This window comes from Callithrix jacchus, chromosome 2, assembly GCF_049354715.1.
Source record: "Callithrix jacchus isolate 240 chromosome 2, calJac240_pri, whole genome shotgun sequence".
NCBI lineage: Eukaryota > Metazoa > Chordata > Mammalia > Primates > Cebidae > Callithrix > Callithrix jacchus.
In genome coordinates this window covers 11,213,314-11,227,750 of record NC_133503.1, presented here as the reverse complement: position 1 = coordinate 11,227,750, position 14,437 = coordinate 11,213,314, and the positions used below count along the sequence as shown (strand labels likewise).

Sequence of the window (14,437 nt, the reverse complement as noted above, 5' to 3'; positions counted from 1 at the left end):
AATACAGGTGAGTCAGGCCTGCAACAACTCCGAACACACCTGTGGGTGCCAGGCCCGCCACAGAGCTGCCAATTCCTCCAACAAAAGCCCACAACCCAACCCAAAGGATCAGACCTGGGGTGCCGTCGGGCAGGCGGGTAAGAGGGCTCAGCTCAGTGTCTTCAATTAGAAGTGTCTGTAACCACAATGAGGTACAAATCAGAGGACTACCTTCCAAGCAATTACTCCTGGGTGTCACTCATCTCTCCGGCACCCAGGGCTGCCTCCATCATCGGCACACGGGGTATGTCCCAACATGTCCTCACGGCCAGGATGAACCAACTCTCTCAACTCTGCAGAACAGCCTGGGAAATACAGGCGAGAACTTCAGCAAAAACCTTCCACGAAGGCATGCAGCCTCCCCAATGGAGGGGGTGCCACGGCCCAAGCCCTAGAAGGGTATTGGAGACTCCAGAGGAGGAGTACCAGGCACACAAGCCCCTCCATGACCAGCCACTGTTCCTACTCACACCAAGCCCTCCACCATTGATACCTTATATCCAGTCATATCTAATTCTAGAAAGTTCCAGAACATTCCAAGAGACTTACCGCCTCCTAGCAATTTGATCCTTCCTCTATACCAGCTCCCAAGCAAACACACCCATCCTTCCAGACCCACCATGGCGTCCCCTCTCCTGGGCCCTCTGACCAGCACCCTCGCCAGAGTGGGCTGGCTCCACCTGCTCTTGGCACAGGCCACTTACGCAAGCACAGCTGCACTCCCTGGTTTCAGTGGCCTTCTCCCCAGCAAAACAGAAACTCCCTGAGGGCAGAGCTGGGGCTGCAGCTCTTCAGGTGCCCAATATCCCAGAGGCTCAGAAACACCAAAGGAGAGGTGAACCTTCTGCTCTGAGGGCACAGGCGCCTTTGAGCCACTGCCCAGAAACACCCACTGCGTTCCCCTTGAACCCAGCAATTATACACAACACAGCAGCATGCCGGTGCAGCAGGCTCTGCAGCAGCCTCGGCTCAGCCATTACTTAGCTGAAGTTCAAAAACCTAATTTGCTTCAGCTCCTAATGATGTGGGTGATTTAGGATGTTCTTCATTATGAAAATTATTAGTATTATAATTAGCCTTGGGAAAAAGCCTCAATTTGGAGACAGCCTAAACACTTTACAATAAGGGAATTCTTACACCAATTATGGAACATTCTAATGATGGAATACAAATCAGTCTTAAAAAATGAAAGAAAGGGCTGGGTGCAGTGGCTCATGCTTGTAATCCCAGCACTTTGGGAGGCCAAGGCGGGCAGATCGCTTGAGCCCAGGAATATGAGACCAGCCTGGCCAACACGGCAAAACCGCATCTTTACAAAAAAAAAAAAAATACAAAAATTAGCCATGTGTGGTGGTGCGTGCCTGTAGTATCAGCTACTCAGGAGGCTGAGGTGGGAGGATTGCTTGAGCCCTGGAGGTTGAGGCTGCAGTGAGCTGTGACTACACTACTGCATTCCAGCACAGGTAACAGAAAGAGACCAGTCTCATAAAAATAAATAATTAAAAATTAAAAGTCTAGAAAGAACAACACTAAAACATCACTAGAATTAAAGAATTATGGGGTATTTCTTCTTTTTTTTTCTTTCTGAGATGGAGTCTTGCTCTGTTGCCCAGGCAGGAGCACAGGGATGCGACCTCAGCTCACTGTAACCTCCACCTCCCAGGTTCAAGCAGTTCTCCCACCTCGGCCTCCCAAGTAGCTGGGACTACAGGCACGCACCACCACACCCCGCTAATTTTTGTATTTTTAGTAGAGACGGGGTATCACCACATTGGACAGGCTGGTCTCGAACTCCCGACCTCAAGTGATCCGCCCACCTTGGCATCTCAAAGTTCTGGGATTACAGGCATGAGGCACTGCGCCTGACCTACTTTTTCTTTACCAGCTTCTGTACTTGCAAATGTTCTATAATACTCACACAACTTTTTGATGATCACAGTTTTTTTTAATTATCAACAACTGAGACCAGGAAAGCCACCCTTGCTTTGCCCTCGCGTTCTCTCCTCAGATTTTGTTGCCAACCCCTGTCCACAGGACCGTGGCTGAGGCGCCACGGAATGCTGCTGTTCTACAGGAGACGTGCTTTCATCCAAAAGACAAAGGGAAAACTATCCAAAAGCCTTTCTAGTCTCAGGGGATTTAGAAAAGCTTTAGAACAAGATCTGTGCTGCTGGCACAAGAATCTGAGTGGAAATCATCCTGCCCAACTGTGAGCCCCGGGGCAGGGGAGCCACACACTCGGATTCACTGCATTTTGTGGCCTCTGGGAAGATGGTCTTCAATGCAGATTTTAAACAGGCATTCTGGCTGGGCACGGCGGCTCACGCCTGTCATCCCAGCACTTTGGGAGGCCACGGCGGGTGGATCACGAGGTCAGATGGAGACCATCCTGGCCAATATGGTGAAACCCCATCTCTACTAAAAATACAAAACTCAGCTGGGTGTGGTGGCGCATGCCTGTAATCCCAGCTACTCGGCAGGCCAAGGCAGGAGACTTGCTTAAACCCAGGAGGCAGAGGTTGCGGTGAGCTGAGATGACACCACTGCATTCCAGCCTGGGCAACAAGAGTGAAACTCTGTCTCAAAAAAAAAAAAAAAGAAGAAAAAAAAGAAAGCCACAGGGCAGTTATGTCTCCCTCTCTAGGGCCTATGATTCAGGCAGTGAGAAAAAGTTCTCTCATACATGTGATCATATGCTGTCCATCAACATGTAAAATAGGCTGAGAGTAGCGGCACACACCTGTAATCTCAGCACTCTGGGAGGATCACTTGAGGCCAGGAGTTTGAGACCAGCCTGGGCAACGTAGCAAGACCCAATCTCTTAAAAAAAAAAAAAAAAGAAAGAAACTAAACTAAACTAAAACTAAAACATAGAAATGTGGGATGTGACCAGGCGCAGTGGCTCACACCTATAATCCCAGCACTTTGGGAGGCCAAGGTGGGAGGATCACCTGCGGTCAGGAGTTTGAGACCGGCCTGGCCAACATGGCAAAACCCCGTCTCTACTAAAAAAATACAAAAATTAGCTGGGTGTGGTGGTGGGTGGCCAAGTAATTTCAGCTAGTTGGGAGGCTGAGGAAGGAGAATCACTTGAACCCGGAAGGTGGAGGTTGCAGTGAGCCAAGATTATGCCACTGCGCTCCAACCTGGGCGACAGAGTGAGACTGTCTCAAAAAAAAAAAAAAAAAAAGAGAAAGAGAGGAATGTGGGATGCTGTTTTTGACACAGTGGTGGTCCCTATTCCTATTTTTCTTCAAAAGGATCATGAAGCTCCTTTGTAAAATAGGAGAGTTCTCTTATTTGAGACAGAGTCTCGCTCTACCACGCAGGCTGGGGTGCAGTGGCACAATCTCGGCTCACTACAACCTCCACCTCCCAGGCTCAAGTGATTCTCATGCCTCAGCCTCCCGAGTAGCAGAAACTACAAGGGCGCAGCACACCACAGCTGACTAATTTTTTTAATTTTTAGTAGAGACAAGGTTTCGCTATGTTGGCCAGGTTGAACTCCTGGCCTCAAGTGATCCACCCATCCGGGCCTCCCAAAGTGCTGGGATTACAGATGTGAGCCACAGAGCCCGTCTGCATGATGGGAGAGTTCTGAGAAGCATGGGCTGGAATCCAGTGAGAGGAGATACTTTTACCACCTCTTCCCAGCTCTGATTCCACCAACATGGTCCAAGTTTCCCAGACTCAACCCACACCGCTGTTCAGGTCCTATGTCTCTAAGCTGTTTCTCTTTCGGGCACTTTCCAAGCGGCCTGGGTCGCAAACTCTACATCCCAGCAGCTGACACAGTGGGCACGACCTGGAACTAGAAACGACCTTTTCATAGTGCAGACGGCCACCCTACGGGAGATGCTTTGTTAGAAAGCCTCTCCAGAGACATAGAGTCGAATCCTGACACAAACATGTCAAGGAAATGTCCTACAAGAAATTTTGTTTAAAACATGCAGGTTAAAATCAGTGGCTGAGCATCATGGCTCACACTTGTAATCTTAACTACTCAGGGGTTGAGGCAACAGATCGCTTGAGGCCAGGAGGTCAAGACCAGCCTGGGCAACACGGAGAAACCCCCAATCTCTGTTGATTAAAAAAAGGGGGAAAAAACCAATTTGGTAATATATATATCAAGAGGTTTAAAAAAGTCCACTTCCTTTGATCGAATAATTAAGACCCTAACTTAAGAAGATTACAGAAGAATTCTGATGTGAAGATACTCACCACAGCACTGTTTCTATTATGGAAAACAGGGCAACGCCACAGAAACCAATAGAATATTAACAGCTGTCTTTGAGTAGGGAAACAAAAGGAGACGTTTTTTTTACTTGCTTCTTTTCTTCTTCATATATAGGATACCTTTTGTCTGACTTCCTTATGTTGCTAAACTTTTCACATTTTCTAAAGCAAGAAAGTATCACTTCCGTTATCAGGGAAAAAACCTGTCCTGGCCAGGTGTGGTCACTCCTGCCTGCAATCCCAGCACTCCGGGAGGCTGAGGTGGGCAGACCACCTGAGGCCAGGAGTTTGAGACCAGCTTGGCCAACATGGTAAAATACCATCTCTACTAAAAATATAAAACTTAGCTGGGCATGGTGGCATGTGCCTGTAATCCCAGCTACTTGGAAGGCTGAGACAGGAGAATCCCTTGAACCCAGAAGGCAGAGACTGCAGTGAGCTGAGAACGACGCCATTGCACTCCAGCCTACGCAACATAAGCCTCAAGAAAAAAAACAACAAAAACCAAAAAAACCCCTCTCCTTAAAATGCCAAACATTTGTAAAAGGTCCTAAGAATAAACCAAACCACTACCACCCCTGTGTCTTACCATCATCACTTTAAATGGCTGCTGCTGTCCCAGTTCCGTTTCACTAATATCAGGCCCTGTCAACTTAAAATGGTACCTCCCTGACAACAGACACATCCCCCCATCCCTGAGTTCCAAAAAATGGAAGAGCAAACCATCCACATTCCTATTACAGTGGTCCTGTGAGCACAGCGAGATGGGGCTTTGCTTGTAAAGAGATCACTCAAGCTGGTGCCTCCCACATCCTACTGAGAGATGACACAAAACTAGTATGTGATTTGTCCCTTGCACAGTGGGTGGCTGGAAGGGAAGTGACAACTCTTCTGGCTGGGGCCTGATGAGTCCTCTGGGGACAGGCCAGAGAAGAACCTTCCAAAGGGCACCCATGGTGCAGGCTCCAGTAACCTACAATTCCCTTGTGGTCAACCAGCTTCTCCAGAACCAAGAACCCACTGGCTCCTGGGTGGACAAGAGCAATCTAACCACCTATAACCAGCCAGAGGGCAGAGCCCTGGTTTACGGGCCTACCCATAGGCCAAAGTGGAGGAGTAATGGGGACAGCAGTGGATGTGTAATACTAAGAGCAGGCCTGGTGCAGTGGCTCAAACCTTGTAATCCCAGCACTTTGGCTGGCTGAGGGAGAAGGACTGCTTTGAACCCGGGATTCAAGGTTGCAGTGAGCTATGACTGTGCCACTACATTCCGACTTAGGCAATAGAGCAAGACTCGGTCTCTTCTAAAAAAAAAATAACAGGCCAGGTGCAGTGGCTCATGCCTGTAATCCCAACACTTTGGGAGGATGAGGCAGGCAGATCACCTGAGGTTGGGAGTTCAAGACCAACCTGACCAAAATGCAGAAACCTGTCTTTACTAAAAATTTGAAATTAGCCAGGCGTGGTGGCGGGCACCTGTAATACCAGCTACCCAGGAGACTGAGGCAGGAGAACTGCCTGATCCTGGGAGGTGGAGGTTGTGGTAAGCCAAGATTGTGCCATTGAACTCCAGCCTGGGCAACAAGAGCACAACCATCTCAAAGTAAATAAATAAATACATACATACATACATAACAGCCCAGCCGGGCACGATGGCTCATGTCTGTAATCTCAGCACTTTGGGAGGCTGAGGCAGGCAGACCACAAGCTCAGGAGCTCGAGAACAGCCTGGCCAATACAGTGAAACCTCGTCTCTACTAAAAATACAAAAATTAGCTGGGTGTAGTGGCATGCACCTGTAGTTCCAGCTACTCAGGAGGCTGAGGTAGGAGAATCACTTGAACCTGGGAGGCAGAGGTTGCAGTGAGCCGAGATTTCGCCGCTGCATTCTAGCCTGCCAGCTTGGGTGACAGAGTGAGACTCCATATCGAAAAAAAAAAAAAAGTGGAACGGGAACCTGAATCCAGGAACAGAGCCCTTTGCTCCTCCCTCAGAATGAATGGGGACAATAATCAGATGTTTATGCCCAAGAAAAGCAGGATTTTGTTCAGAACTTCTCGAAGATCATTAGAGCGCTGACAGAGGATGAGGTGGGCCACCTAGAGCCAGGAGATGCTATTGTCCAGCTCCAGGAGGTCCTGGAGTGCAATGCCACTGGAGGCAAGTATCACTGGGCTTTGACAGTGCTAGTAACGTCCCAGGAGCTGGTGGAGCAGGCCCTGACTGCGGCTGGTGTCTGGAACTGCTGCAAGCTTTCTTCCTGGTGGCAGGTGACATCATGGATTCACCCCCCAGAAGCCAGGCATGGGTTTGGATGCCATTAATGGTGCTATCCTTCTGGAAGCAGGTATCTACCACCTGCTGAAGCTCTATTGCCAGAAGCAGCCCTATTACCTAAACCTGATCAAGCTCTTCCTGCAGAGTTCCTATCAGACAAACATTGGGCAGACCCTGGACCTCATCACAGCCCCCCAGGGCAATGTGGATCTTGGCAGATCACCGAAAAGAGGTACAAATCTGTCCAGGCGTGGTGGTTCACACCTGTAATCCCAGCATTCTGGGAGGTTGAGGCAGACAGATCACTTGTGGTCAGGAGTTCAAGACCAGCCTGGCCAACATGGTGAAAGCCCATCTCTACTAAAAATACAAAAATTAGCCAGGTGTGGTGGTGGGTGCCTGTAATCCCAGCTACTCAGGAGGCTGAGGCAAAAGAATCTCTAGAATCTATGAGGTGGAGGTTGCAGTGAGCAGAGATTGCACCACTGCACTCCAGCCTGGGCAACAAGAGCGAAACTCCATCTCCAAAAAATTAAATAAATAAATTGATTAAATAAAATAAATTTAAAAAATAACACCAGTGGCTACCAGGTAAAGGTTTAGCATGCACCAGGCTCTGTGCTTAGTCCTTCCACCTTACTAGTAATTCTCGTTGGTCCTCACAACTGGGGAAGCAGGTGACTGCACAGTTATTTCCATCCCACAGCTGAGAAAATTGAGTCACAAGGAAACATGTGGCTAGTGGAAGGATATCCAGGGACTGAGAAAACCCAAATCTGCTTCCAGGGTTCCTGTCCTTCCCCACCAAGACAGACTGATGCCAGACAAACTGGCCTATAGATGTGTTTTGCTTGGGCTACTAAGGTTTGGCTTTTAAAACTTGAGCTGGCCGGGCGTGGTGGCTCACACCTGTAATCCAAACACTTTGGAGGCCAAGGCGGGCGGATCACCTGAGGTCGGGAGTTCAAGACCAGCCTGACTAACACAGTGAAACCCTGTCTTTAAAAAACAAACAAACAAAACAAACAAACAAACAAACAAACAAAAAAAAAACAACTTGAACTGATATTTAAAATTTGGAATATTCACCGTAAAAAAAAAAAAAATCTAGATTTCCAGCTTCTCCTGAAAATCAGAAAAGATGGTAACATCTGCAGATTTGCAGGCAGGGCCTAGATCCATGACCTACCTAGCAACAACCAGCTAAACTGCGATGGTGGCAGGGACGTCCTCTCCAGGTGACCACAGCTACCACAACTCCCTATGGCTGGAGCCAACATGCAGTTCCTGTAAAGGACAGAACAAGTCTTTGCAACAACTCCGCCACTAGACAACAAGAACAACGATAAACAATGTGTGAACAGGAGGGGCTGCGTACCAATAAAACTTTATGAACAAAATCAGGCAGTGGGGCTGAACACAGTGGCTTATGCCTGTAATCCCAGCACTTCAGGAGGCTGAGGCAGGCAGATCATTTGAGGCCAGGAGTTTGAGACTAACCTGACCAACACAGTGAAACTCTATCTCTACCAAAAAAATACAAAGATTAGCCAGGAATAGTGGCATGTACCTGTAATCCCAGCTACTTGGGAGGCTAAGGCAGGAGATTCACTTGAACCCAGGAGGCTGAAGTTGCAGTGAGCCAAGATCGAACCACTGCACTCCAGCCTGGGTGAGAGAGTGAGACTCTGTCTCAAAAAAAAAAGGCAGAGGGCCTGATTTGGCTGACGGACCATCGTTTGCAGACCCCCACCCTGTGGCCTCCCCGACATCTATTACTGTGCTTTCATACTCCTACAGTTGAGAAATATTTCTCTGAACTCGTGTCTCTATCAAAAAGCGAGAGAGTGCTTTGCCTCTGGCTAGCTTTGCCAATAACACGCCCTGCCCTCTGAAGACATGTCAGCCTTTACCCAACACCTAAGGGTAAAATACAGCATCCAACAGCACAGCAGGCAGCATGCCAGCAGGACCCACCTCTGGGAAGCCCCAGGCGCTCCCCAGAGCCACGCCAGTCACTGATAACATCCTCTGTAGCTGGGAATCAGGCCCTGGCCTCCCTCTCCCCTCCTCTCTCCATTTCTCCTAGACCCTTGGGATCTGTTCCCATGGCTTCAATATTCCCCTACATACAGATCACCCAAAGCTGTCTTCATGATGCCCTGAGCCCCTCAAACCCTCAGCTCCTGCCATCTGGACCTTCTGGCTATGCCCAGGGTGGGTCAGGCTGTTTCATGCCCTTCACCCTGCACTGAGAATGCCCATCCCACTTGTCCATTTACTCATCTCGTAGTTCCTAGCTTGAGACTCTGCCCTGTGAGATCTTTCCTAAGTTCACTCCTGCTCCGAAGGCAAAAGTGGCCACTTCTAACAATCAATGCCCACATGATGTCTGAGTGCCATTACCTGTCTCTTCCACTGGAGAATGCGTAAGCTCCTTAAAGGCGAGGATTACTTTTCGAACCAGACCCAGAAAACTGAGTACTAACGAAAAAATACATTTCACTATGTTAAAATAAAGAATGGCTGATCAACAGAAGACACCTTAAAGAACGCGGAAAAATAGGTTAAAAGCAGTGAGAGCCGGGAGAGGTGGCTCATGCTTGTAATCCCAGCACTTTGGGAGGCCAAGACAGGCGGATCATGAGCTCAGGAGACTGAGATCATCCTAACATGGTGAAACTCTGTCTCTACTAAAAATATAAAAAATTAGCCGGGCGCAGTGGCTCATGCCTATAATCCCAGCACTTTGGGAGGCCGAGGCGGGTGGATCACGAGGTCAAGAGATCGAGACCATCCTGGTCAACATGGTGAAACCCCGTCTCTACTAAAAATACAAAAATTAGCTGGGCATGGTGGCCCGCGCCTGTAGCTACTCGGGAGGCTGAGGCAGGAGAATTGCCTGAACCCGGGAGGCGGAGGTTGTGGTGAGCCGAGATCACGCCATTGCACTCCAGCCTGGGTAACAAGAGTGAAACTCTAACTCAAAAAAAAAAAAAATACAAAAAATTAGCCAGGCATGATGGTATGTGCCTGCAGTCCCAGCTACTCAGGAGGCTGAGGCAAGAGAATCGCATGAATCCCGGAAGTGGAGGTTGCAATGAGCCAAGATCGAGCCACTACACTCCAGCCTAGGCGACAGAGTGAAACTGTCTCAAAAAAACCTAAGAAAAAAAAACAAAAGAAAGGGTTACCTCAGGATAAGAACAGAAAAAAATGTTCAAATGAAATGATTAGATGTTCTAAGGGGACCTGATAAAGTAGAAAAAATTTTTAATTAAAAAAAAGATTAGATGTATACTTTTGTTTCATGATCTCAGCTTTTGTTTTGGGTGCCTAGGTTGCCAGAGCTTACTACATTTATTAAAAATAACTTACTAAATAAGGAAAAGTAGGTCAGGCATGGACGCTGATGAGTGTGTACTAATCAATCTTGTTCTCAGCTTAGCTGATAAGACAAACACCAAAGGGACTGCTGAATTCATCTTTGTACTCCAAGTGCCAAGCGCGAGCCCCGGCGCACAGAATTTCGGGAGGCATTTGGGGAAAGAATCAGTGCTCTTCTCTCTAGCCCATGGCCTCATTTCCTGCTGGCCTCTTAATACCTTCACCACGTCTGAAGCCGAACGCATCTTCCTTCCTCATTCTCCATTTCCCTCTGGATTTCCCCCAAGCGACCAAGAGAAAAACCTCAGACACTCAGTCCTCCTCAACCTGCTCCCCAGGCCTGGCAGCTGCCTAGCCTGCTCTCTCCTCACCTCTGTAGCTCTCTGCTAACACCTGGCAGGGACCCTTAGGCCTCTCACTTTAATCATTACTCCCTCCCAAATGGCTTCTCCAACTCTGCTTTCTCCCTCTGATACGTCTCAAGACGGGGGACAAGAAGCAGCTTCCTGAGCTACTGTTCTGATCCTGTCTTTTACACACCACCCCTGGATCTCTAGAATGAAGCTCAGATTCCTCAGGCTGACAGTCAAAGCCCATCACAGTCTGGCCCCTCCCTCGTTATCAACAATATTTGCCTGTGCCCTTCCCTTCCACCCCCTCTCGTCTATCCCTCCCCCTCTACAATCCCCCTGCAGAGTGTCTATGTCTATCCCTCCCCTGCACGATCCCCCTGTGGAGTGTAAGTGATGCTCTGCTACTCCCATCTGCATCAGCGTGTCCCTACCCCCACGTCTCAGCTCCACCCCAATCCCACCCACTTGGTCCCCTGTCCTCACCTTACCCACCCTTTTACGGCCCAATTTAAATAGCACTTCCCACGATGCCTGGATGTGCCCAGCAGAAAGCAAACACCCTCTAAATTAGCCAGGCGTGATGGTGTGCACCTGTAATCCCAGCTACTTGGGGAGCTGAGGCACGAGACTCTGGAGCCTGGGAGGCGAAGCTGCAGTGAGCTGAGATTGCGCCACTGCACTCCAGCCTGGGTGACCGAGTGAGACTCTGCCTCAAAAAACAAACAAAACAACAACAAAAAGAATGAAAGGAAACACACTCTGATCAACCTCCTTTTCAGTCCTTTTCAGTTCTCTCTGTTCATTTTCTCTCTTCCATTAGACTATGAGCAACTGAGGGCGAAACCACTCACCTGCCTCTCCCCCTCCCCCTTCTTGGCACCGTCCCCGCCCCACCCCACCCCCGCCCCCAAGAAGCTGGCATGGTGTAAAGAGACTCACTAAGAGAACAATCCAGTCTAACCCATTCTACATGTGCCAGTGTGCTCCTGTAAAATGTCCCTCAGGAGGCCAAGCACAGCGGCTCAGGCTTGTAATCCAGGCACTCCAGGAAGCTGAGATGGGAGGATCACTTGAGGCCAGCCTGGACGACACAGAGTTAGAGACCAGCCTGGACAACACAGAGAGACACGGTCTCTAGAAAAAGTTAAAATATTAGTTGGGTATGGTGGTAGGCCACTCAGCTCCTCCCGAGCCAGGAATTTGAGGCTGTGGTTATGATCACTCCACTGCACTCCGGCCTGGGCAATAGCAGTAGACCCCACCTCAGACAAATACATACAATGCCCCTCATGGAATTCTGCTAAAATCCTTCTGCTCCCGAGTCTTGGCACGGCCCACATAACCCTCCCCCTCAGCCCTCCACCTGCTTTTCCAGCCTCCTCTACCACATACTAAGCTACTTACAGTGGCCCAGCTGTGTCCCGGTGGCTTCATGACTTTGCAAATGCTGACTCCTCTCCCAGGCGACTGTGCCCCACTTTCTAAGTCCTACTCCTCCTTCACAATCCCCTTCAACTACCACCTTCCAGAAGCCTTCCTGACCCTCCCCCGTCCCTTCCCTTCCTGGATGTGGGTAGGAGGGCCTTATGATTTCCCCCATCTCAGTATATGTCACACTGACAATATCACTGACTGTGGTTTGTCTTTGCCACCAAACAATGAGCTCCCAAAAGACAGAGATCTTGTCTGGCACCCAGTAAAGGTTTATGCAACAAAAGAAATGAAAACTGCCAGTTCAAATGCAGAAATCGTGACTTGTGTCTTCCATCCCATAGAGCATGTCTTAAAGTGGAAAGCATCTTCTAAGACTAGTTAAACAGGAGAAGCAGCTGGCAAGACGCCACTGAAATTTATTTGAGACAGGTGGCAATCAACAATTAACTCCCAGGGTGACCGTTTATCCTGTAGACCTCAAATTCCACCCTCCCCAATCCCCACCTTCTCTGCACCAGACAGAGAAGGCAGCAAGGTCAAGTCCCTGTGGCTCTCACCTTTTTCTCCTGAGAGCTGGCACGAAGCGTCCCTTTTGGATGAAGACACCAGCTCCTTAGGAGGAATGACTTGTTTGAGTTCCCATCTTGATGCAAACCACAAACAACAAAAACCGGGCAAATCTGAAAGGCTTGCTGACTCAGCAACACAATTTCCAAGGCACCTTTGCCAACAAGGAAGATGATGATCAGGTTTTAAATTGAGAAACAGCGGTTAGTAAAAACGAAGGTGCAGATGTTGGATCCGTGTGCTGTGCCTGGGGACTGAAAATCACCAGATTTATTTTCCAGTAGCCTGGGTGGAGCAGAAGGCCTCCTCCACCCACTTATCAAGGAGATGGTTGAAAAACAACAAAAAGCAAACAACAACAAAAAAACCCTGAGCCCTTCTATTTTTTTATTATGTATTTATTTTTGGAGATGGAGTCTTGCTCTGTCACCCAGGCTGGAGTGCAGTGGGGCGATCTCAGGTCTCTGCAGCCTCCACCTCCCAGGTTCAAGCAACTCTCCTGCCTCAGCCTCCCGAATACCTGGGATTATAGGCACAAGCCACTACACCCAGCTCTGAGCCCTTCTTTAAAAAAAAAAAAAAAAAAGTTTCGTTATCCCTCTGTCACCCATGCTGGAGTGCAGTGGCATGATCATAGCTCACTGCAGCCTCCAACTCCTGGGGCCAAGCAATCCTCCTGCCGCAGCCTCCCAAACAGCTGGGACTACAGGTGCCAACAGGCCCATCCAATTTTTTGTAGAGACAGTATCTCAGGAATCTTCTTCATTTCTCAGGCTTGTGTCAAACTCCTGGACTCAAGTGATCCTTCCACCTCGGCCTCCCAAAGTGCTGGGATTACAGGCGTGAGCCACCGTGCCTGACCTGAGGCCTTTCACAGAAAACCCTAAAAGAACTTCATAAGCCAGTCTGGCAGCTAAGCATCCAGGAAATCAACATACCAGAGACAGTAAATATTTGGCCAAGATCACAGAGCAACCGAACCAGAGGGCTTGCTGTCAGGATGGCTTAGGTAAGCCCGGATGGTGGCTACCAGAAAGTCTGCCTTCTTTAACGCTAGAGGAGCTAGGAGGGCATGCAGAAATATTCTGAGTTTCTCAAGGGTCCAGGCGTTTGTACACATGCTATTTATTTCCATCGCGGTTGGCGCTTAGAGAAGCGGAGCCGGCTTGGAGGAGGAGGGCGGCTAGCTGAGAGTCGCGATGAAAGCGCAACTCCAGAAAAGGGAACCGAGTTCTAAGTCTTCGTTGGCACCCCTTACGCACCCGCAAAAGGGACCCAGGAGGTCCTGGGAAAGTAGAAGGCAGACCCCAGCCGGAGAGCAGGGAAGCACAGTTAGAAGGCAATCTCCTCCAAAGTACAACCCCCAGACCGTAAGTCCCTTCACCTGGAGGTAGACCCCAGTAGGACCCACCCCTCGTCAGAGCCGGTGGCAATCTCGTCACCGCCTCCTCCGGGTCCTGTGGGAAGGGGTGCGCTCCTCCCGAGCGACCCGAACTCCCGGGGGCCGCGCCCCTCCGCCTGGGAGCCCCTCAGCCTCCACCCAGACGTCCCCTCTCGCACCCGGCACCCTGTCCCGTCCAAGGCTCCCGGCGCCTCCCAAGTCCCCCCAACTCCCGCCACCAGGACCTTGAGACCGGAGACCGATGCCCCGACATCCCTGATCTCCCGGGACCCCCGGGTGTCCCCGCCGCCCGGGCCGTCTACTCCCCTCACACCCACGCCCGCCCCCTTCCGGTCCCGGCTGTGCTCCGACTCCCCGCGCCACCCCGCGCCCCAGCGACGCGCAGGTAGCCTGCCCGCCCTCTCACCTAGGCTGAGGAGGACGAGAGAACGGGGCTGAGGGCACCACAGCGCTCGGGCTGTAGCTTCGGCTCGGCCTCGGAAGGTCTCCGGCTGCAGCTCCGACTCTCAGGAGAAGGCAACCAGAGTGAAACTCAGCGTCGCAGCTTCCGAGCGCGCCGCTGCGCATGCCCGGGGCGCGTGGGCTTCCGGGAAATGTAGTCCCGGAGGGGCCCAGGGGCGGGCAAGGGGCCGGACGCAAGGGGAGGGGCTCAACCCAAGGCGCACCTGCTCTGGTCTATGTTTTCTTCCTTCGCCTGTTCACTCATTCACTTATTCTTTAGTTACTGACTTCATTTTAACTA

General features: G+C 50.1%; 1 protein-coding gene across 33 annotated transcripts in view; it reads right to left on the bottom strand.

Annotated features, from left to right (window-relative positions):
- Positions 1 to 14,229, bottom strand: part of DTX2 (deltex E3 ubiquitin ligase 2) — a 47,757-nt gene extending 33,528 nt beyond the window's left edge. For 2 of the 33 annotated variants that reach the window (XM_078355347.1, XM_078355390.1), the window contains exons 1-4: positions 14,102 to 14,229; positions 12,284 to 12,547; positions 8,959 to 9,716; positions 7,742 to 7,839 (exon numbers count right to left, since the gene is read on the bottom strand). In XM_078355347.1, the coding sequence (XP_078211473.1) occupies positions 7,742 to 7,832 (91 nt within the window). In that variant the 5' untranslated portion in view covers positions 7,833 to 7,839; positions 8,959 to 9,716; positions 12,284 to 12,547; positions 14,102 to 14,229. Of the gene's footprint in view, positions 1 to 210; positions 345 to 7,741; positions 7,840 to 8,958; positions 9,717 to 11,696; positions 11,810 to 12,283; positions 12,548 to 13,919; positions 14,013 to 14,101 lie in introns of those variants that run through there. The other 31 variants (XM_078355343.1, XM_078355379.1, XM_078355422.1 and 28 more) reach the window with 19 other exon arrangements.
- Between the last annotated feature and the right edge of the window lie 208 nt (positions 14,230 to 14,437).